Below are 24,187 nucleotides of genomic sequence, written 5' to 3'. Positions count from 1 at the left end.
CACACATCAAACACACATATACACACAAACACACACAAACACGCACTTAATCTTGTTCAAATCCAAGTCCAGGGTCCACAGGAAAAACACAGAAGGCTTTCAGGCCAGTGAGAACATGGAAGACACTGCAGTGGCAGGTCCATCTCATTCTTCATTTGTCCAAACTCATGGAATATACATAGCAATAGAGTGGAGGCATCTTGTCTGAGGAGCTGAAAAGGTGGCCACACCCCTTTGGGTGTGGCTTCAGTTGGATAGAAGTGGAAAGAGAGGAGCTTGAGGTGAGGTTTTCCTTTGCACTCCAGCGAATCTGGTAGGAAGAGCAGGGAAACGCTCTGGCAGTTCTTTGTATTTTTCTGTATAATTGTTCCCCAATAAACACCCATTTATCATTTATCTTGGGTCTAGTGATATAATTACATTCTCGCCTTCAATAGAGAACATTCAATGAGACTCTAGGTGACTATGACGTGCTCGTCAACTGAATCAGTTACACTATTGTCCTGTTGTATGTTGACAATGGGGGCTGTCCATGCATAAAGATGGGGGCACATGGGAAAAATTTGTACCCCTTTTAGTTTTTGTATGAACCTAAAACCATCCTAAGAAACACCAATATTTAAACTTAATAGGGAACAATAAACTTCTGAAAGTAACAAAAACCCAGAGTCCAAATGATAAAGACAGGCAGCTGCTGTGTGTATGATACTTTGGAAGCAGATTGGGCTGTGTGAAATTTAAAACCAATGCCTGTTACCCAGCCTGTGTTCAGGAAGGTCTGTTAACGTGGTCATGAGCATAATGCCTCATGAAGACCCATAAACCAGTGATCTACGCTGGCTGGGATGAGATAAGCTTCAATTTTCTATTCCATTAAGCTGTGGGCTGTATCTTCACAGACACTGCTGTCTGTAAGAGGAAACTTTAAGTGCGGCACAGAGAGTAATCAAAGTAGTTGAGATAAACTAAGAACTGTGACTTCTTATTAAACAGAAAAGTTAAAAAGCAGCCCTGTTACCTTTGCCGGCAATGCAGCTTTGGTTTCTTTCATTGACTACAGTCTGATTTCTCATGCATACAGATGAGGTCTCTTTCCAGAGGCATATCTTCATCTTGCCTTTTATATGTTTGGGGATTCTTTCACTTGGTGCTTTTCATTAGGGTGGATATTAATTGTTCCAGGGTTGGAGATGAGTGTGATTTCAATGTTTATGAAGGGACAGACAACTTGCCATGTAAATAAATTCATGGTGAAAACTCTTCCACAACAAATACCTGAGCCAGGAATGGAAACTGTTTCTATCAGCAGCATAAATACTTATGTAGTCATTAAATGGTATATTGCCAGTATATCGAAATATGTTTAGGCATGGGTTTATAATACTGAAAAGTAATTCAAAGTGTAAATTAAAAGTAAATTATTTAAGCTCATCATTTTTTAAGAACTGCTTTAGGTTGCTAAGCAGTGCTCTTAATTTGGATTAGGGAGTTCATAGATTTTATATTCAAGGGATGTAATATCAAAACTATAGGAGAATAAAGGATGAGACATGTCATTTGATGGAATACAGATATAAGGGAAGGCCAGATATGGTTGCAAACATACTTGCAAGAGATGGGAAGAGCTAGAGAGCGAGGCTAAGGCTGGTCTTGGAAGGACTCATGAACCATGTCAAGATATTTAGACACCATCCAGAGGGCCGAGGGGCCACCAGAAGGCATGAATCATACTGACTCTTTAGAAAGTTTATCCCTGCAGCCCTCTGGAGAGCAGACTGGCAAAGGCCAAGTCTAAAGAGAAGAAGACCAGATAAGAGCTCAGCCCAATAATCCAGCATAGAAGAGGCATCTGTTTACATGATCCTGAATGTAGAAAGGGGTGGGTGGAGGCTGAGATCTACAGCTTGATGGTAGAGCCAGGAAGAGAGCGCCTGGGAACCAATGTGGAGAGCAGTGCAGGGAATGCAGGGAGAACTTCTGAATTCAGGAGGAGCAGACTGTCTGGGATCTGATTTCAGTGGGGTACTGAAGAAAAGTTACTTAAATAGTTTGTGTGGATGGCTAACAATGTAAAGAGTCAGGGTTAGAGAAACAGACTGCAGGGAAAGCCATATTTGGCTAGCTGCACCCAGGGGAGAGAGTTCTGGCCACTCAGGGGAAATATGTACACTAGGCAACAGAGTCCCAAGCATCAAGAGTTCAACGCACCAAAACATAAGGAATGAACAGGAAGATGAGCTGCTCAAGGACGGAGAAGATGTAATGGGGGGCCTGAGGCAAGATGGAGGACAGGCCTGTAATGGGAGTTATGAGAAGGCTGCTTTTGCTCATTTGTTCCACAACATTTCAAACTAGAAGCATATGGGACCAAAGTGGGGATAGGCTTTGCTTGAACTCATATCTTATTCTTCCTCAGGCTTCTCTCTGCCCTTCAAAGTAATAGGAGTCTTCAGTATACTATCCCACTGTGCACATGCACTGATATGCAACAGAAATAGCCACCCACAAAACCAAAGGCAGTTTGCTTTTCATATCCATGTCATAAAACCCCGAGCCCATGGTGTGCTTTACTAAGCCTCCACAGGTATCATTCTTCCTGCTGGGCTCCACGACAAAGCAATGGCTGGCAGGTGAGTTGCTTAGGAGAAAGACTGTGGGGAAAGAATAAGGTACCAGCATCTACAGACAGTAGGACACAGCAGGGGACCATGGGAAAACCAGCAGTGAAAATGGTGATGGAAGGGAATCTTGGTAGCAGTCGAGACAGAGTGAAATCCTCAGCTCCAAACCCGAGCAGCTCGTGGAGGGGATGATAGGGACAGTGTGCAGCAGATTGCATGAAAAGAATTTCCAATCACCATCAGCAACTCCCTTGGCTATATTACTTTAGTGTATATAAAACATCTGGATTGCTGTCCGTTTGACCATCAACAATCCCAGCCAAACAGGGGCTATGGCTTTTATGCCACACATGGGAATATTAAAGATGGAGAGGGTCCGAGGGATACATACACACCCAAGGACTTCATTGGAGAGAGCAAAGGGTCTTCGTTGGGGGTTGAGGAAAGTTCCCAGATTTGACAGATGGCAGAAGGATGGGTTTGTGCAAGGACCTCCAGGGTTCTGTGATTTGGAAGGAAGATTCTGCTGGTAAAACATAAACTGGAGTGGACTATTGGAAGAGGTTAGCTAATACTCTGGCATTTGTCAGGAGTGAGGAATGGATTACAAACAATCTACCATATCTCTGTTTTGGTGTGAAGTGTGGTGCACCTTGGGTCTGCCTACAGTCTTGGCAAGTGATCTACCTGAGGTCATGATGCCAGGAAATGGTAGGGCTGTGCCTTTGACCTTGGGCTATTTGATTGTGAATCTACTGCTCTTTCTATTTCTTCAAGTCACACACAAGGCTTTCAGGCATGAATCTTCTGACAAACTTCATTAGTAGACATTCAGTGACCAGTACCAGGGAAGGATAGCCTCCCTTTGCCTCCCCTGTCTCATAGAAACCTGAAGCTCATACTCATCCAGGAAGGTTCCATCGCACTAGAGATGAGAAAGGACTTCCGTGTCCACTGCAAGTTACAGCAGTGGTAAAGGCTCAGGCTATCCTGCTGTATTAGAATTCAGAATGCCTACCCATCAGCATGTGACCTCCTGGAGACCTGGAGACAGATGGCCCTGCTGTCACAGAGATGAGAAGTTGGACTTGCTCAGTGTGGCTTGGAGGCAGAAGTTGCAGATAAAGAGATATGTGCCTAATACAAGTGTAGAGTGTGGTTAATTGCAGTTAACCTGAAGGAGAATAATATGCTTCCGTAGGTTGGCAACTGACACTAGGAGTATCTCAACATTAGAAATGACTGCTAGATCCTGGACTCTTCTGTCATAGAATTTTCAAAGGACTCACAGCCAACCACTTTTCTGGGACACCCTGGCAGCTGAGTGCAGGCCCAGGCTGAGTCCTAGCTCCCTGGGTGTAAGCAGGAGCTTGGCAGCTTCCTACTCTTTGTCTGCTCAGCTCTCTATTTCACTGTTTGGTTGGAATGAGAAGGGGGGGCAAGTCAATAAGCTTTCCTTAAACACAGAAATGAGTGAATCTACAGGTCGTTGCAGAGTAGCATGAGAGACTGGAGGGTTCCTGCCTAATCTCCATTCATTGCAGAAGAAGAGTCGTCTTAAAGTGGATCATCCATAGTGAATTGTCTTGTTAGTGACTTGGTTTACATTGAATTCTATTTCTTGGTGATGTCACATGGATAGATCACCAAGAGTCACACAGAATTTAGACAGTTGTTTTTGTATCTTTATACCCTCCTCCCAAGTTCATTTACTCTTCCCCCAAGCTACCCATCATAAAACTCCCCAAATACAGTCAAACACAAGCATTCCATTTTGTCAGGGGCTTGCTTCTAGTCCCAAGTTTCTAGAGAGAAGAGCACTTTTGACCTCCTGTATATCCAGCAGGCTCACAAATCCCCTTCATTGCTTTTATGAACCACCCACCAGCCATCCACCAATGAGAAGGGATTTTACAGTTCTATGTAGGGCTAGCTGAACATAAGGGCTATTTAGAAAAGTTGATGCTTTATATAACCATGATAACCTCTGATTATTTTTCCAGAAGTGGATAATCTAGATGGGCTCCACACAAGTTGAAGGTTTTGGGGCAGCAAATGCATCATGAATAAACCACACTTTTGTTTAGGTCAGAACCCACATAGCTAAAATATTCCAGCTGATGAAATGCATCTCTGAAAAATAAAGCAGTCGAGCTAATGATATGCATGTCTGGCCTCTGTGTGCCAACTGAAACCAGTGATGGATGTAGCTAAATTAGGTCTCAGACATCCCAAATTCCATCTCCCAATTATGTTTTTCCCTCTTATAATGCCCTCACCCCAAACTTTTAATTATACAAACTTTAAACATTCTTCCAGATTTAGCTCTATAATTTTCTCCCCTTTGATCAGTGCTTTAACACCTAAAGTATATAATTCAGAAAGTAATAGAATTGCCAACAATTGCTCCATCTTTCCACACTTGACCACAGTCATGGCCTCTGTGTCTTCAGTTTTCCTTGGAGCCCTTCATTTACTGATCTCTAATAGATTCTAATAAGTAGATCTGAAATAAGGATAATTAAAAGATATGGATCACACAGCTTTCAGTGGTATGCAAATTGTCAGTGAAGAATGGAACAGAAATCGGCCTCCCTTTCGATTAAAGACAATTGAAGAGGAAGAATGGACTGGGCTTTTTCTGCAGGTCTTTCAAAGGGAAAGTGATTATGAATGTGGGGCTTTATCAGGAGCGCACATGACACTGAGCTCAGAGGTCCCTGTTTCATTTCACAACCGCATAATTTGGAAATGATTAAGAACAGCTCTTTCTCAACATTTTTTTTAATCACGGGCCAACTAAAAACATCACATTGATTTCTCCAGCCCATCTTTCTTGAATGAGCTCATATGAAACACATTTTAAACCATCTCAGCTCTTGAGTTTTAGCTCCATTAAGTTTCTGTCAACACATACTTCTTTTTGTGGAAATAGAAAGACAATTACACTTTTTGAACTCTACTACCAACAAAGAAAGCAAAAGCCCTAAAGTGAAAAGCTCGCCCTACCATCCAGTAAAAAGCTTGAGGGTGTCCAAAGCAGCTTTCCCACTGTGCACACGGTGTGAGCACTGCAGAGGAGCAGAAGTGCTGGGATATGAATGCAGGTACTTCTCCTGGGGCTCCTGAAGCCACTGGTTTGGAACTACCAGCTCTACCCCAATTTATAGGGTGATCACCATGTCTGCCCCCCTGCTTAGCTCAAGGACCTTTTCTGATGGAGATTTCACTTGGCTTCTGGAGGAGTTCAAGAAGGAGCTGAGCAGAGCTGGGGACACGGAGGTGATGGTCAGAATTGCATGCAAAACAGCAAAGAACCCCTAAATACTAATCTTTAAAAGGAAAATATCTAGAAATGTTTATCACCAATCTGGAATGGTCCTCTAACTCATAATTTTATGATCTCTGTTTTAAATTAAGCATGCGGTGTCCAGAGAAGCAAGGAAAACTTGGAAAGAGAAATGCACAAGTTAAATTTTATAAACTTCAAGTGCCAAGTACTGAGTGCTTAAGGAAAGGAGAAGGACCCTTGGGGAAATCTGAAAATAGACTAAAACATAGGAAAATCAGGTATTAAATATTTTACTTTCCCCACAGGCTTAGAGAAAGATAAAATGTGCCTCCGGCAAGACGGGTCTCATGCCTTGTGATGTAGATCCTATGTGTGACCCCACATCCCTGTCCAAGGAGCTGCAGGCACAGAGGAGCTGGTGGCTAGGGGTATGCACAGTGGCACTGGCTCTCTCACCAGGGTCTTCGGCTGTGGTGGATGGAAGCCACCCACCCCACCCAGCCCTGCTTTTCCTTTCTGAACCCAGGTGTTCTTCATGCGTTTACGATGTTCCCCATCTGTACATATTAATGAAATTTAAATTCTCCACACTTGCTCAGTTAAGAATAGCAAAAACCCAAAAAACCAGTGCCTGGAAGATATTGTCGAGAATGCCTGCCTGACCCCCCACCTCCTGAAGCATCCCTTTCTTCAGTAGAGCTCAGCCATGACGTGCAGAGTCAACATCCCCAGAAGTGGTGCTTTTCAGGTTTTATTTTTGAAGCACCTTGAGAGTGAAGATGCTTTGAAATGTAAACTATGAATTCCTGCTTTCCTCCTGAGCACACAGAATGAATGCCAAGCTTCTCCTGGGATCTATGGCAGCCAGGGAGACCTTCAGCTCTACTGGGCAGCCATGTACTAAGGTCACCAGGGCCTAGGAACACAGAGCAGCGACTGCATCTTTCAGGTGACTTTTTTTTCAGCTGCCATATTTTTGACTCCCCCAATTGCTCTTGAGTTACTTATTTTTTCTTGTGTCCTCTCTCTAATTACTTGTTCAAAGTTGTTGATGCTGTTTAAATTTGTTTTTTCAAAACCTCTAAATTTATGACTTTTTGGTCTACTTTGGAATTCATGAGCTCTAAAAAAAGTGCTATTTTTTAGATAGCACTTTTAGTGAACTAGTATTATTCAAAATACTGTATTATGTATTTCAAAGTAGCTAGATGGGTGAATCTTGAAGTTTTTTCACCATGAAGAATGATACATGCTTAAGAGACTAGATGAGGTAAATACCCTGAGTGGGCCGATGACCAATGGATAAGTGTATTGAACCAGCATGCTGTACTCTGTAAATATGTATATGTATCATGTGTTAATTCAAAATGGAAGAGGAGAATGGAGAGGTGTCTCAGTGGTTCTGATCACTCTTTGAAGGTTCCTTTCCCAGCATCCACATGGTGGCTCACAATCTCCTGTACCTCTAGATCCAGCAGATTCCATGTCTTCTGATCTCTGTGTGGAATAAATGCATACACTCAGGCACACACACACACACACACACACACTCTCATAAAATAAAAAAAATTGCATAAGGAAATGAATATTTGGAAATAAAAGAAAACACAGGGACAGTGAGATGGCTCAGCAGGCAAAGGTGCTTGCCAAGCGAGTCCCAAGACTTGTGCCCAGTTCTTGGATCCCACATAAAGGTAGAAGAGGGGACCAACTCCCCAAGTGATTCTCTGATCTCCGTATGTACACCATGGCACATGTGTCCACATACATCACACACACACTAGTAATAACAATAGTAATGATAATAAATAAATTGAGAAGAAATTATAGGCTCTTATGGGATCAAAAGAGATGATTTGATGTAAGATTATGTAAGTCTAGCTCTATTTAGTTAAGAAGGTTCATGTGTTAATGTCTTGGTATCTGGAATGGAACTTTTTCTTCTCTTATCTCAGGACAAGCACCCACTATATCTGGGATGCTTCTTACTATGGTCATGTTTGGGACCTCTGGACCTAAAACCTGTGAGCTCAGGAGCCTCAGCTAAGAAGAAAGCAGTGCTTACCTTTTTGTACAGACTCCTCAGATCTCTATACTGCCACATACTGTTTAGGACCTGAGATGCAGCCTTGACCACCTTTGGGGAGTGCCTGAAAAAGGAAAGACAGGAAATACAAATGACCAATGGCATCTTGGTTTGGAACCACACTGTCTTGTCAGGAAACATCAAAAATCACATCCTCTTGGTTTTTCTCTTCAGTATTGTTTTCCTAGTCCTCATTCTTATCAATGACACATCTCTAAGGTGACAGCAGGAAGTCACTAGAGTTTGGCAAAGAATTTCCAAAATACAAACATCAGAACTGTGACACTTAGGGATAAAGCAGATATAGTCTCTAATTATACAGGATGGAAGATAAGTATTAAAAAAGTGATTCAGTAGCACTGGCCAGATCTAGGAATTCATTACAGCAGTGTTGTGCCATACGTGGGTAACAAGAAGTGTGGAGAGATTCATATCCCTAGGCCACAAGTGCAGGTTATGGGGCTGGCACACTGCCCTATGTGAGCACAGGCAATTGCTCCTTGTTGCCTGTGGATGCTAAGCAAATGCACACACACACACACACACACACACACACACACACACACACACACACACACACAGCTCCCTAACATGGATAGGTTCATGGGATAGAATGCCCATGAACAAGAATCTATGAAGCCCTGTGTGCTCCTCAAGTTTGTCCTTGGCATCAAGGTCACAAAAACTCATAGTCACAGTTTATTGACTTTTTCTCAGACTGTGCCTTTGCAACTGTTATGAAGACACAGCTCTTACCTGTTGGTCAGTGCCAATCTGCATGTCAAAACAGAGACTAGGTCAGTATAGCCATATTGATTTAATCCCATCAGATTCTTGAAAGTCACTTTGACTAGTGCTTGCTTAGAAGAGGTGATAACTACTTGCAGACACTTAATTCTAACAGACTGGTTTACAACCAGTTGCCTAATTCTAGTGGCCACCATTGATGTGGTCTACCTTAGGGGCCAGTCCACTTTTTCTGCAAGGAGTAAGTTTGCAGGGGGCATATGGCTCTTGTTCACAGTTACTCAATTAATTGTCACTCTAACAGGCAGCTATGTTTCAGTAATACAACACTGTATGTACTCAAAACAAGAAGAAAGTACAATCTGGGCTGTGGGCTTCAGTTGTGGGTCTGTGGTCCATGCGACTCCCAGTGTTGGGTTGGATGTTACAAGTAATGAGGCCTCTGAAGCAATGGATAGTCTAGAAACTGACTCATATGGATGACAGATCCACTGAAAACAGTCTCAAAAGTGAAACTAAAACTGTCTTTGACTCCTACAACCTTTCTGTCCCCTCTTCCTAAAGAGTCAGGGGACCAGGACTCCTGCTTCTAGATAGTGTTTTCTAACAATGGCAGGGATGCTGTACCCATGAAATCTCAACAATATGGTGGGCTTAGCTAGAACTGCACAAACTGCACAATGACAACACCAGGTGACACCAATGTGGGCGGGGAGCGGATCTCATGAGGTCCCATACCTATATGAAGAGCTATAGGCAACTCATGGATGCAGTTTTCATCAGGAGCAAGTGTCCCCTGGTAATATATATATTCCCCAGTGATCAGCACTAAACATGTATATAAGAGCAACATTAAATGGATGCAGATCACCTCCCCCACTTTCCTCTCTCTCTCTCTCTCTCTCTCTCTCTCTCTCTCTCTCTCTCTCTCTCTCTCACACACACACACACACACACATACACACACACCAATAACAATCATAGGAGTCTTAAGAGATCATGAATTTGAGAGAGGGGGTTGAGTGGGTGTGGAGTTTGGAAGGGGGAGAATGAGGTGGAATTGTACTGAATTCATGTATGAAATTCTCACAACATTAAATAAAAATATATATTTGAAATTAAAAAGCCTTTGAAATGCAAAGGAAGCAGATGGTAGATGGGCTGGGGTGAGCTTGAATTTGAGAGCTGAAAAAAATCCGAACATTTATGACAGGCATTCTATAATGAAATCACGGAGTGTCAGGACATGTGGATAGCATGGCTGCTGTTTTCTGGGGCTGCATATTTGTAATTTATGCGAGTGAAGGTTAAAGCTCCTTCATCTGTTTACTGACAGTTACCCGTTTCTGAGAAACAATCCAACTTCAGCTGTATTACAACAGAAAATGAGGTCCTACGAATTCCATTTTTCTCCATAATACATTAGCTACAAGAAGGTAACATTTATTTTATTTCACTAAAATGAATGGATGTTTAATTATTCTATAATTTATGATAGTATAATGATCCAGCTATAGTTTTAAATTCCCGAAACTTAGAGAAATTTAAATCCTTTCAAGGATACAGATTAGAGCCTCCATTGGCCTTGTATAATCAAGGTTAAACAAAGACTAAATGCTCTTGTTGTGTTTTGCCCCTGCTACTTGGATATTTGTCTCTGGCAATGCCCAGGCAACCCTGGAGGAACATTATTAGAATTCAGGTAGTGGCAGTGTGGCTGACACATTTAGCATGAAAAATTATTCTGACATAGTGTAATTTTTTTGTGGTTTGTTTCAACTTCTTGCTTAGTTACAAAATAGAGACTGTGGCTATGTAGGGAGAGCAGGTTGGCCTCCCAATTAAAATGCCAGCACAGCATGGTGTAATAATAACATGAAGGTCAAAAAGACACTGCCCTCTTCTTTGTCTTTACATTTTTTTTTGATCCCTCCACTAAACCAGTGTCATAAACATACCTATCTGAATAGCTGTAACTGTCAACTGAAGGGCTAGAGCAATTGAATGTTCCTAAGTGATTATAACCTGAGCCGAGCCGTAGCACACAGCTCTCTACGGACAAGTAGAGAGTTCAGACTGTTAATAGCTTCTCTGCCTTATGATAAATACAATGACACATTCAACACAGTTTCCCATATATCTGTTGAAATCATGAAAGTGGATATTTGAAACAGATGGACATGATGGAATGTCTGCAATGTGTGTTTAAAAATGATAGGAAAATAGTAAGTCATCAGACTTCAAAAACAGTACGCATTTGGCTCCTACAAGTGTTGGTGACAATTACATAGGGCTTTGATCTTCATAGGAGCTGTTAAACCAGAGGAAACTGAAGATGTCTGATGGTGCAATTCCTCATGGCTGTACAACTCAGTCATATCAGAGTAGCATCCCAGAGCACCAGTCACCTTGAATATCTTCCCAATACCATAGGCGTGTGGTTCCAGTACACAGTGGTGCCTTACAGGTCTAATGTGTTCACGCCACTACATGCTTAGGTTTGCTCATACTTAGAAGCAAAATGTACAAATATTTAAAATGTGAGGACCATGGCTATGCATATTTATGTTTTCTTCTATGTTTTTGTTTGTTTGTTTGCTTCATGTTTGTTCCCATGCTGTTTCAAACAAGTCAGATTTGAACTGAACTTGGTTCTAAAAGAAAGTTTTTAAGAGCAATCTAGTGCAGATACACTTGTGGCAGGTTTATAGGTTAGCTGGAATGAACTGATGTTTCTACTATGCTATTGGCTCCTAAGTTCAAAGGTTCCACTCCTGAAAAGGTTTTCTGTTTTATTAAAACACATCAAGAGGTTAAAGGGAATCTTAATGCTTGCCGTCATCACAGGACTGAACAACAAATATCAGTTTCTCGATGAGTCAGAGCAATTCTCCTGGACTCTTTTTGTTTCAAAAGCAGTGAAAAGCAATTATAAACTAAAGTATAGGTAGGAAATGAGAAGTTACAAAAACCTTCCTTTGATCATCCAATTAGTCAGTATATTCATATTCAAAAAAGGCAAACCACATGGAAAAATGGAAGGGCTGATTAAGTGTGAGAACTACAATTGTAAGAGACCTGATTCAGTTCAATTTAATACTTGTTATTAAACTTATAACTCCCGGATGTTGACAAAGGAAAATGAGATAAAGGAACATTTAGATGAAATGAGTGACTGTCTATGAAGAAATATTTAGTCAAATTAAAGGACACTCTTGAGATCACCTACAGATGTAAAAACACCTGCCCATTTACAACAATCAAGTCTGTACCACATCTTACAGGGCAATTTACTGGGTCACCAATGAGGAGCTGCATTATTTCACAGGTGATTTCTCCAAAAAGACTTCTAAAAATAGTTTCACCAAACAGTTTTCTTTGGCCATAAGACTGATCACAGCGCCTTTTCAAAGGCCCACTGAGCATCACTTATTGCTGTAGAGAAACTCAAGACAACCGAAGGGACTTGACAGATGTCCAGCTACCCACCCCCAGCTTTCTTGTCCTTAAATCCAGAGAATGTATTTTTAACTTTGGGATGTCTCATAAATGCAGGCAAATAGAGTGTTCCTGTCAACTGTGATATTATTGTGTCTTTAAGTATATGTGCTTTAAAAAAAAAGTAACAACAATATGTTGGGCTCACAATGCTCAAGGCAAGCAAGCAATTATATGAAGAAGAAAACTACATAGCTTCCTGACTGTGAACGATGGTGTTTTATTTTCAGACAGAACATCATAAGTTGAATATAATTCAAGCCCTGAGTCTATATTGCACAATTGCCTGAGTCCAGTGGGCTTCACTCCTCAACACAAGAACGCATTCAAATCTGATGTTGGATTGCTGAATGAACCTATTTAAGGATCTCAGGGTATTTAAAAGCCTCCCTGGAAACCTTTAGAACACATTGCCAATAACCTGAGTTAAATGGAATAATGAGACAGAGTTTCCAGAGAGTCTCGAAGAGCATTCCTCACCATCTTCAATAACAAAAGAAAAATTAATTATTTAGCATTTAGATGTAAAGGGATGGGAGGCAGGGAATGAACAGGCAGGAAGTCGGCAGGCCCTTGATAATAAAAAGTTTACCCATTTAATCTTCTTTGATTACACCAAGGGACTTGCAGAAGACAAAATTTAATTAAGGGTAGTGAAGGTTTCTGTAAAGGTTGATATACTGGCTGATATACTAACATCCTGGCTGATGAATTGTGTTTTAGTTGCATACAGTAAGATAACCTTGATTGTTAAATCACAGGGAACATTCACACTTACGAAGAAGATGCCAATGGCTTGGAGACCAAGTCTTGCTTCCTTTTGTTCCATTTAACTGAAAGCCCTACTTTACACTCTCCTCTCTGCCTGGGGAATTTCTACTTGTCTTTTCAGATTTGATGATCCCTGATTCCAGGAAGGGTATCAAGACGGGTCTGCCTTAGGTTTTAGATTAGAAACAAGGGCTTAGTAACTTGTTAAATTAAATTACCTACCTAGAATCTTACAGCAAGCAAAAGGGGGAGACTAGAGTAGAATTTAGTTCTCTCTGACTCCATAGGAAGGGCACAGAGAGAAAACGCTTCTGTGATGACTCAGAACACAGAACCAAAGGATACTGGTCCATTGAGACAGGCACTGGCGACCACAGATGAGCTATAACAGCAGGGAGATGATGTCATGTTTCCAGGCTAAGCTGGCTGGCTGCCCTCTGAAGGAACTCAGATTGCAGGCTGGGATGCGAAGTCTCCTTTAGGAATGCAAAGACAACGCCAGCCTTGACTACTTACTTCAGTGCAAAGACAATGCCATGCCTGACTTACTTATCTCCTTTGCTTTTGGAGATGCCGACCAACTTCTCGATGCCACCAGCATCCCGTAAGGCCTTGGCATTCTCCATGTTCTTGGTGATCACTTCATGCAGGGTGCAGCACACAGCCGTCACGGTGTCATCTGACATGGCCTTACTCCCTGCATTGTTGCTGTTGTTCCCTCCAGGAAGCCTGTGGACCAGGTCTCGCATGGCATATTTGCCTTTAGGAAAGAAAATGAAGGGAACAGTTTAGCAAAGGTCAAGGCAGAAAAAGAGGGGCCATGGGGAGATAGGAACAGAGGAGGAAAAGAGGATGCAAGAAGGCACTGTGTGTTCTGTGCTGTGCAGGGTGATTTCAAACACACACAGAAGGAACAGAAGGGTCACCTACCAATGGCCACTGGGTCCTGAACATTCGCACCACCACACTGTGGATATTCAAATTGGCAGAAGCCCAGGTATCCCACAAAGCAGAACATACGCATCCTTATCCATACTTGAAATAATTTCTTCATCACCTCTCTTCCTCAATTCAATATAAATGTCATGTAAAAACAGTTGATGTCATGTGACTAAAAAGAAAAATTCTCCACATGACTAATACACATGAATATTAACCAAATCATTTTGCAGGTGTATGAGTCCTGGCTGAGGAATACACAGTACAGGGAACCAACTGTGCATGCTCACAGCAAAGGCCTGGGGTCTGGGAGTCCATAGATGCAGGATTGATTCTCTTTGGGAGTGACTTTATGGCTCTAACCTTCAGTGATTTCAGTTCTTAAAGCAAGAACAATAATGATACAGGAACTATAAGATCATTTTAAAGATGAAGTGAGGAAACCCATGGGAAGCATTTATTTCATGATTAATAAAGGACATGGCCTCATCAGATGTCATGTTGATATCCTCGGAAGTAAGTAAAATGTATGGTGACTGACACAACCCCATCCACTGAGATTGGGATCTGTATAATTTAACAGCAGCTGAATCACAAGCGGAGGGAGAAGACCTTGACAAATCGTCTAATGCAGTATCCTGTGGACTATGGTAACCTTGTCTCTCCAATGAGCCTTTATTGCATGGTTCTGTAATACAGCATTTACTAACCTGGCATGCTTTCCTTTGTGTGAGAAGTAAAATAAAACCCAACTTAATTCACTTTATCATTACCGGCCTCGCCTCTCCCAATGATAAAGGTACTTACAGCGACTGATTTATGGGGTGTTTTTTAGGATACAAAGCACTTTAGACATTACCAACAGCCCAACAAGATAATTAATGCATACCACCCGCAGCTTCCAATTCCATTCCTTAATTTACTTCTGGAAGTAAGCAGGAGCCTGAAGCAAAGTTGGCTGCCCCTAAATTTTTTGGAGGGTGGAATTGGCAAGAGTTCCAAGTTAGGGTCCTTTACATACCTCCCATCCCTGAACTAGGCATATGTAGCGAGCTTTAGTAGTTATAGGAAATATTTTACCTGCAACAGACCTCTAAATGACACCTTCTTCTGCTGACAAACTGTCTAGTGTGTGGCACCGTCAGGCAGGAGAAAGAATCCCGTGGGAATAGGCAGTATCATAGCTCCAGGCAGTAATAAATAAAACACGGATCTCTGTAACGTGGTATTTTGATATCTGCTCTTATCCTTATTTTAGTGGCTTATTTTAGCTTGGACAGAAATCGCTGATGTTTCAATTACGGAAATAGACGAACGTCTGCATTCAGTTGACGACAGCGGAGGAAGTGTCTGACAGAAGTGCTTTGACTTGAAAACCCCCAAATGTGGTGTATTTATTTTCTAATGACAGCATTCAAAGTGGTTCGGAGAGGACGCTTTGTGCGTGGATAGTCCTCACGGCAAATTGCTTGATATATTTATCGTTAAATCAACTCAGCTCTGACGAAGCCTCTGTTGAGCTCAGCATGACTGCGGTTCTGTCACAAGCCACCAGAAGACAAACCTGTCAGCCACCGATATGAGGAGACAGACATGTCCTTGTCTCCCTGCCTCTGTAACAGAAGTGCCTGGGGAACTTCTCGCCATGGGATCCAGAGACACTTCAACCACTGAGTATTTGGGACATTCACACTTTGAGGGTGGAAGACTGGTTTTGTGACCTTAATGTTGTCATGGTTGAAAGTGAAAACGTTGAGAAGAGACTTACCTGCGGAATCTCTTAGTTTGGGCTGCTGTTTTGACTTAAAATTGGCAGGGGCAAGGTCGTGGCTTCATTGAAAGAGTGCTTGCTTAGCACATGTGAAACCCCAGATTTGATCTCTAGCACTTGGGAGGTGGGGCCACAATGATCAAAAAAAAAAAAAAAAAAAAAAAGAAAGAAAGCTTAAGGTCATCCCTCCCTGCATATGTAGAAAGTTTGAGGCCAGCTCACGCTACGTGAGACCTTGTCTCTAAATAATTAGGTAAATAAATAAACCTATGTCAGATAATTGTGAATGTGTGATTTCTTCATGGCCTCCCAATCTGTAAGGCCTATAGGAGACACAACTGTTCCCGTAATGTTCATGTGCCAGGGAAACCACCCCACTACCAACCAGTTTTCCATTCAATCCTGTATGCTAGGTCACGTGCCCAACAAGCAATGGATCAGTATATCACTGCTGCTGGAAACTCACTGGAACCTTTTTGCTTTCAGTATGTCAACTACAGCACAGGAATTCGGTCATTGGACTGCTAGGGCTTTTTCTCAAGTTATCAGAGTCTATATTTTTTTTAACTAGCTGAGTGAAGCAAGTAAGCAAGTGCAACTATTCCCAGCTAGAAGACCTCTTGGCTGACTGTGTTGAGTCCTTTAAGAACATAATGTTCTTTTTCAGTGTCTTTGTGAATGTTTTAAAACAGATGAATACACCTTCTTGAACCTGAATTTGAATACTATTAGCAGGGGAAAATCTGGCAGTAGGGGAAGTTTTCCAGCTCTTTCTGGTGTTTGGATACTTTGAGGCTAATTGAAGCGGGGAAGGGAGATATGGACTACAAACTGATGACAGCCACGGTGACTCTGTGCTCTAGGGGAGTTTGGGAAAGATGAAAATTAATTTGGCTTGGGTGGTTGTGGAAGGCTTCACACAGGAGGTGGACAATCAGTTGAGAATACTCTTTAGGTTGGGAAAGGGGACAGAACAATGACTGCCAACCTTTTTAAAATTTTTTTTTGAGATAGGGTTTCTCTGTGTAGCCCTATCTTTCCTGGAGCTTGCTTTGTAGACCAGGCTGGCCTGGAACTCACAGACATCCTACTGCCTCTGCCTCCTGAGTGTTGGAATTAAAGGCATGTTATGCCACCACCCAGATGATCATCTACCTTTTAATACAAAGGTTTCAGAGAGCAACTTCCTTTGCTGGTGGTCTTGAAATGCACTTGGATGGATGAGGATGGATGGGCATAAGGCCTGGAGCTTTCTCATACCCTCCTTATATCTACACTTAGGTTTATATCAAGTGTGCTTGTCTTCATTTAAGTCACCAGCTAACTCCTGGGGTAGGTCACTTGTCACAGCCTTGGTATTACTGGTTAGGGTGGGTATGCAACCACAGATACCCAGCTTTACTGCCAGCAGGGAATTCCAGATTTTCTCTCATGGTTGCCTAAGACCCCATTTTAAGTCCCAGCTCAGCCACTATGCTTTTGTAAAAAAAAAAAGTATCAAGGGAAGAAGCCTGTTTACAGGATGCTCACACATGGTGTGATAAACACTAGGCATTTGCGTATAGTCAAAGCTGACATCATCAACACAATGTAGACGATGGGATTCCCACAGCTCATTCAGATTCCAATCAGACCAATTGGAGAGGCTCTGTGGCTTACTGATCCAAGATCAATAAAATAAAGATCTACAACCAAAGTGAAACAAATTTCAAATTAGGATCCTTAATGAAAGTCTCCTTCCCACTTCCTTTGTCTTGTCTCATTGAATAGATTATAGTGTAACATTTGAATGACACTGTCTTCAAATGGAACCCTATTCAAATGAATTCTTCAGAATCCACTGAAAAGATCCATGTGAAAGTTTCTAAAACACAGGGTAAGACAACAATTGTCAGCAAAGATGATGATGGCGACCACTATGCCTGGAAATGTAACAGCATACATTGATCAGCCTGGGTCAATACGTCTCAGAGCAACAGTTATAAAACCCTTTTCTATCTGTGTGCTTTCCTGAACTATAGATTTCTGTAGTGGCATCTGGCCTTGTCAGTGAATTGGTGTTACTGGCCACACCCCTTTGGGCAAGGCTTCAGGTGCAGAGGTGACCAGAAGGTGGAGTAGCAGAAGTAAGGAAGGCTCTCTCTCTCTCTCTCTCTCTCTGTCTCTGTCTCTCTCTCTCTCTCTCTCTCTCTCTCTCTCTCTCTCTCTCTCTCCCTCTCTCTCCCTCTCTCCCTCTCCACTTTTCCAAGTCTCTCTTACTTGGGTCAGGAATTGGATCAGAAAGGCAGAGAAAAGTCTAAAGCGGTTCCTTAATATTATCTGTGTAAGTTGTTCCCCAATAAAACAGCCATTTCTCATTTATCTTGGGTGAACTCATTATCACCTGCTTTCATTGGCACCCCACATGCATAGGTAGATTCCCATGACCAGCCCACATGGCTTGCCTAGTGGTCTAGTGGTTGGGATGCTACACTTTCACTGCCTCTGTATATCCTTTTTTTTTCATGGTATATAATGAACCTGAGTCTCAGAAGCATGTAACCAAGTAAATAAAACCCATAACCATGTCCTTACTAGCTATGTTACATTTAAAGCCAAGTAAAATTTAATTGGTCATGACAAGTCCATTAAGGAACTACATCGTTTTTCGTGTGAAATTGGTATCTGAAGCCTCCTCCTTGGACACTGGCTTGGCTCATGCTATATGGTGTAGGGGATTTCAGCCCTATGGGGTTGGGATGGCTGAAAACATGGAGCTCGGGAAAACCTCGAGTAGGTTCTGAATGGACTGATGCACACACGGACACAGAGACTGGCAGCAAGAACAGGACCTGCACAGGTTCAGGTCAGATGGGGGCCCAGTGCTGATGAGAGGGGGACATGGAATGGATTCCCACCCATCACCTAGAAGCTATCTCCCACTGACATCCATTTACAAAGGTAAAACTACTTTTCTCCAAGTTCCTTTCTTCTTGATGCATTCTCTCCAGTTCTTCCCTGACCAGTGGGAAAACGGCAGCAACAAGAGCAGCCCTCTGGGTGAATCACACCAGATCCTTTTCCAGCAGGAGACCTGCTCCACATGTGCTAGTTTGAAAGACATGAATATTTTTTAAACGATCTTTTTTACTCATCTGTTACTGTACTTGATTGGAGACGTATTTAACAGAAGGAAAAATAAGGAAGTGGGACATAGTTAGGAGGGATCATTTGGAGGTAGGGGTTCCAATGGCTAGTGTGGGCAGAGGTTGAAACACATTCTATAGTTTCTTTTGCTTTGTCTAGTAACTGTGATTTTCGAAAACAACCACCGACTTATAACATGTACAAGAACCTACACCACACGCCTGAACTGATAAGCAGTTGGCCTGAGAAAATGATTCAAAGAGTAACTAACCTTCTGAAAAAGAAGTAATATTAAATGAGGCAGACTCTATTGTTTCTTCTGTGTGGTATACAGCTTTCCCAAGAGTTATTCACCCCCAATAAATAACCCTTTTCATCTGTTGGGAATACAAAATGAATTTTTTTTTTTGGCACCTCAAGGTTCCATCCAGAGGGAGTCACTGAATTAGATCTGAGAGTTTCCCACACTTTTGAGTGTCAAGGACTCCAAGGGAAAAGGAGTGGGAATGCCAGCAAGGAGGCAGTTAGGTTATGCACATACAGCTAGCATGAGAGTGATTCTAAAAATACAAATGGCAGCTAATTAAAAGGAGGCTGGATGCAGTACTCTTCTGAACCAAAAATGAATGGAGGCTTAGAAATATTGAAAATGATGCAAGTAGCTGATACACATTTGAACAGGATTCAGCCAATATGATTAAATAATGAGTATGATGATAGCCTCAAAATAATTATCTCAACTCATTGCCTGATTTTAACAGAAGTGAGAATATTCAAACTTACTAATTATAGCTTTGGGAGAGAAAGACCTATGAAGAGCCCTTTCTTTTGGTTAGAATTGATATCTATCAAGATCCATACAGCCTCCCAAGACAAACATTTCATAAGACAATCGCCTGCCCCAGACAGGATGAGTTAGTATTTCCATAATAAAGATTTGGTTACAGGAATGAAGTCTGACTTGAGCACATTGGGATAGTGTGCTGAGTATAAGGAGCCTAATGATGGATTACAAAATCACATTCTTTCATTCTCGGTTTAGCAAATTGATTGGCACCACTGCCAAAATGGGGAAAAGCTTCAATGAAGGCTACCAAGAGAGGAACATGTAACTCTCATAGTTTGCATGACACAGTGACTCTACTTTTTCAAGAGCACTCACGTCTGTTATTACCACTTTTGTTTTGCATTGCCCTGGGGGATCGGAAAGGACATACACAATTTCCAACATATGTATAAGACAAATTGCAGTTCAAGAAGTTAAATGGCATATATCAGATTGTCTCTTGAATCTTGGCCCCTGCAAGTTTCATGAGTGGGAACTTCCCTAAGCAATGTGTCCTTCCCTGCAGCTCCATTCATAATACAGACTTCCAAATGCCAGCATAGTTTTCTACCATCATTTATTACATTGGATATCCCACAGATACTCAGAGTTCCATCCATGACTGCTATGTTGGACTTACCTTTCTAACACTGTTATAGACTGAAGACTAGATAAACCCAACAACCTGATGTCTACTGGCCAATTAATACACAACTGGATATACCCTTAGAACACACACACTGTAGGAACAGTGAGTTCTTATCCTTCTGCTACAGCCACCTACCTTCATTAAAGGTCTGGGAACAGAGTGTCTCCAAGATATTGCAAAAACGGGTTCATGTAGCCTGAATGTGGGAAGTGATGTACTTGATATTCAAGGCATTGACTCATGATATTGTATTAGCAAGTTAACCTCAAATTAGAAAAGTAAATGCCCTACACAATCTAATAGACACACAAAAATGCAGCTACAAGGCTAAATAAGCTTAAGCCAGGCTTCTCCAAACTTGCATGAACAGAGAAAATGTGCAACCGGAGAATTATGGTTCAAGGGATCATACTGTTGTTTTTGCTACCTATTCTTACATTTACACAGCAATATCTATGTATTCATGTATCTGTACCACAAAACATGTTTAAATTTCATGGCAATGTGAGTTAATATCAATAAAAATAAGAATGGACGGACTCACTCTGACCGTGAAAACAGGACTGCAGACTGTGAACTCTGAGCTAAAAAACAAGTGGCCCAATGACACAGTCTCACTGGTGCAATAGTGGCATGAATGTTATGGGAGTCCAGCTGCTTTCTCACTGGTTTAAAGCCAGTGCCTCCTAATGGAACTCATGGTCTGGTAGCATTAACTGGGCCAAAACCCTATGACTGGCTAGGTTCTAGATCGTAGGTGAGAACCTAATATTATCCTTCTTCTAAATTGGATATAGTAGAAAATGAGATTAATATAGGAACCCACAATTGTTTAATATGCAGAATAAGAGATTAGAGATGCTCAGCTGTAAATGGGACATCACACCTCTCTCTCCAAGGCACAGGGATCACTGTGAGGGGGTGCTATTGTAAAACCAAGAGGTAGTGAACATCTACAGCAAAATGGTATTTGCTGGACTTGTCAGGGCCATTTGCACATATGAACTCACAGCGAGTATGACAGAATACACAGCTCCATGTGACAGCAAGTCAGAAAAAATCAGCACAGATGTAGGTGGTGGTCATGAAGTCTCACCCCTAGGTGAAGAGTTATTGGTGAGTGGTGATTGTTTGGAGGGGGATAGTTTTCTTCAGGGATGTTGGCCCTGAGAGATTACTAATGCTCCAGTAGATGGTCCCATACCCATGTGCATATGGACAGCATCATAAAATTTGGAAGCATAAATAATGGGGAGGATACAGTGGAAATTTCTGAGGAGGGGGAGAAGATGGGGGAATATTTGATTCAAACACATTATATGAACATACAAAATTTTCAGACATTAAAATAACAAGATGACAGAGAAAATGTATGCTTACTGTGGCTGATGGGAACAGCTAGGAACGCCTTATTCCTAAATGTACCTGCCTTATCCTGCCTTCACACATGCACACTTCCTCTGACTCTACACACTCAAACCTTGTATAGAGAGACAAAGATGCATAAGGAAGACATAGTATTTACCTAGACTTTCATCCTCTTCCTAACCAATTAGGTATATATGGAAGAATTCCCAATGTCATTTTTACTCAACTACAGGAAGTTTTGTTTTAAATTCACTTAAGCCGGGTGGTGGTGGCATATGCCTTTAATCCCAGCACTCGAGAGGTAGAGGAGGCAGGCAGATCTCTATGAGTTAGAGTCCAGCCTGGTCTTCAAAGAAAGTTCCAGGACAGTCTCCAAAACCTACAGAGAAACCCTGTCTCGAAAAACCAAAAAAAAAAAAAAAAAGGAAGTCCACTTAAGTTTTTGTTGTCTTAAAATCAAACAGTTGTTTTCTATTTTTTGATACCTATGAACAAGCCAACTACCGCTCTCCAAGAGTCAGTTCTAATCTCACTTTTGTTCTTACTATGTGTTATCAGTACCAGAGGGTCTTATGTGATGTTCTGTAAAACCAGCTTCTGAAGGGGTTCCTATAGAGCAGAGGCCAGCCTCAGGAGACAGGTGTCCTGATGCAGGTAGCAGGGGGTGGTGCTGGGAGTGATGGTGCTGGCAGGACGTTTGCTTGATATGTTTCCTAGTACAAGATGGATCCCAGATTATAGGCTACTAGACCAAAACCTGCCCCCAGATCTTCTGAAACCCCTGTCTCTCCATAAGGGATAGTCCCCTATCCTGGTGTGGGGGTTTGAAAGACAATGCTTCCCCCACTGCAAAGGGAGTAGCACTATTAGGAGGTGTGGCCTTGTTGGAGGAAGTGTGTCACTGTGGAGGTGGGCTTTGAGGTCTCATACATACTCAAGCCACACCCAGTGAGACAGACCAACTTCCTGTCCCATGCACAAGATGTAGAACTCTCAGCTCCTTCTCCAGCACCACGTCTGCCTACATGCTGCTACATTCTGTCATGATGATTATGGACTGAACCTCTGAACTGTAAGGCACCCAGATAAATGCTTTCCTTTATAAGAGGTGCCGTGGTCATGTTACAGCAATAGAAACCCTAACTAACACACATGGTATGAGCGGTTGGGTTTGGCCTCTTCTAGCCAATGTAACAGCTTTGTTTGAATCTGTGTTTCTGTTTGTGGGGTAAAAACACTCTATTCCTAAACAACTGTTGGAGGATAGAACTTATTTCTTCTTATGCTTTCAGGTCACAATCTATCATGGAGGGAAGTCAGGGTATGAACTCAGGTCAGCAGCTTGAAGCAAAAGCCATAGAAGAAGGCAGCTTATGGATCCTTTATCTGCTTATATCCTGCTGGCTTTCTTACACAGCCCAGGCCCATCTTCCTAGGGATGGTGCTGCCCATGGTGGGCTACACCCTTTCATATCTACCATGAATCATCAGTCTCTCACAGATAGAGGCACAGGCCAATCAATCTGATCAGGGCAATTCCTCAATCGAGACTCCCTCAAATAACTTTAGGCTGTATCAAGCTGACAGGTAGGCTAACTAGAACAAGCTCCTTTGTTTAAAATAAACACCAAAAAAGAACATCCCATTATCCACTTGTACTTTTTTTTTTAAATTTTTTGCCAGTACAAGTTTATAAAGCTTGAAGTTTACATCAGGCTGACTGTGTACTTTCTGCCTACTGACATTATGTGCTATTTTCATGATAAAGACACTCGGCATCTTTCATATTTTTGCAATACATGGAATTTGAGAGAAAGAACATTAGAACCCAAGGATATTGAAAAATTATTTTAATAACCGTGGCTTATGTTTTAGATATTTCTCCCAATTCCCTAGCTTGTGAAAACAGTGTTCCTATGAACTGTGGAAATGTCTTGGGCCACATAATATTGAGTACTTCTTTGTGAATTAACCACAGTGGACATTCTGAATGGCACTGCCAGCATTATTAATCTGCCAGCACATATGCTGCAGGCTTATGATATGTGCAAAAATGAAAACTTATTGGATTTATATTTGATGAGTTTAAAAGTTTTTTTATTTGTGGTACAGTAAAAAAAATCAACAATTTACACCAATTATATGAACTACTCAGAAGTAGACATAAAGAAAAAAGAATAAAGGAGAGACTGCAGATGTAACAGAAACAAAATGAGCTTTGAAGTCAAAGAACAGATCAAAGTTTACTTCTGCTAATCCCTCTCAATCAAAATGGTTATATATGAGATCTGAGCCCAGCTAATAACCCACTTATTACAAGCAATATTTAACACCAAAAAATGCCAGGGAAAGAAAAGGCACTGGACAGTCCTTTGGCAATTTCTTTATTGTGGTGGGATTTCACTAGCTGCACAGGAGAAAGACATGATGAATGGGGGAGATTGCATGGAAGATTAAAAAAGCTGAAAAATATTAGGCACTGGGTATCTGTAG

At 41.7% G+C, this 24,187-nt stretch overlaps 1 protein-coding gene across 2 annotated transcripts in view; it reads right to left on the bottom strand.

The window, feature by feature from the left end:
* Ctnnd2 (catenin delta 2) overlaps nt 1-24,187 on the bottom strand; it is a 654,324-nt gene that overhangs the window by 31,351 nt on the left and 598,786 nt on the right. For both annotated transcript variants that reach the window (XM_035439156.1, XM_035439157.1), the window contains 2 exons: nt 13,565-13,775; nt 7,979-8,063 (listed from right to left, as the gene is read on the bottom strand). In XM_035439156.1, coding sequence (XP_035295047.1) covers nt 7,979-8,063; nt 13,565-13,775 — 296 coding nt within the window. The remainder of the gene's footprint in view (nt 1-7,978; nt 8,064-13,564; nt 13,776-24,187) is intronic.

This window comes from Cricetulus griseus, chromosome 2 (assembly GCF_003668045.3).
Source record: "Cricetulus griseus strain 17A/GY chromosome 2, alternate assembly CriGri-PICRH-1.0, whole genome shotgun sequence".
Lineage (NCBI taxonomy): Eukaryota > Metazoa > Chordata > Mammalia > Rodentia > Cricetidae > Cricetulus > Cricetulus griseus.
This window is presented reverse-complemented; position numbering and strand designations above follow the sequence as displayed.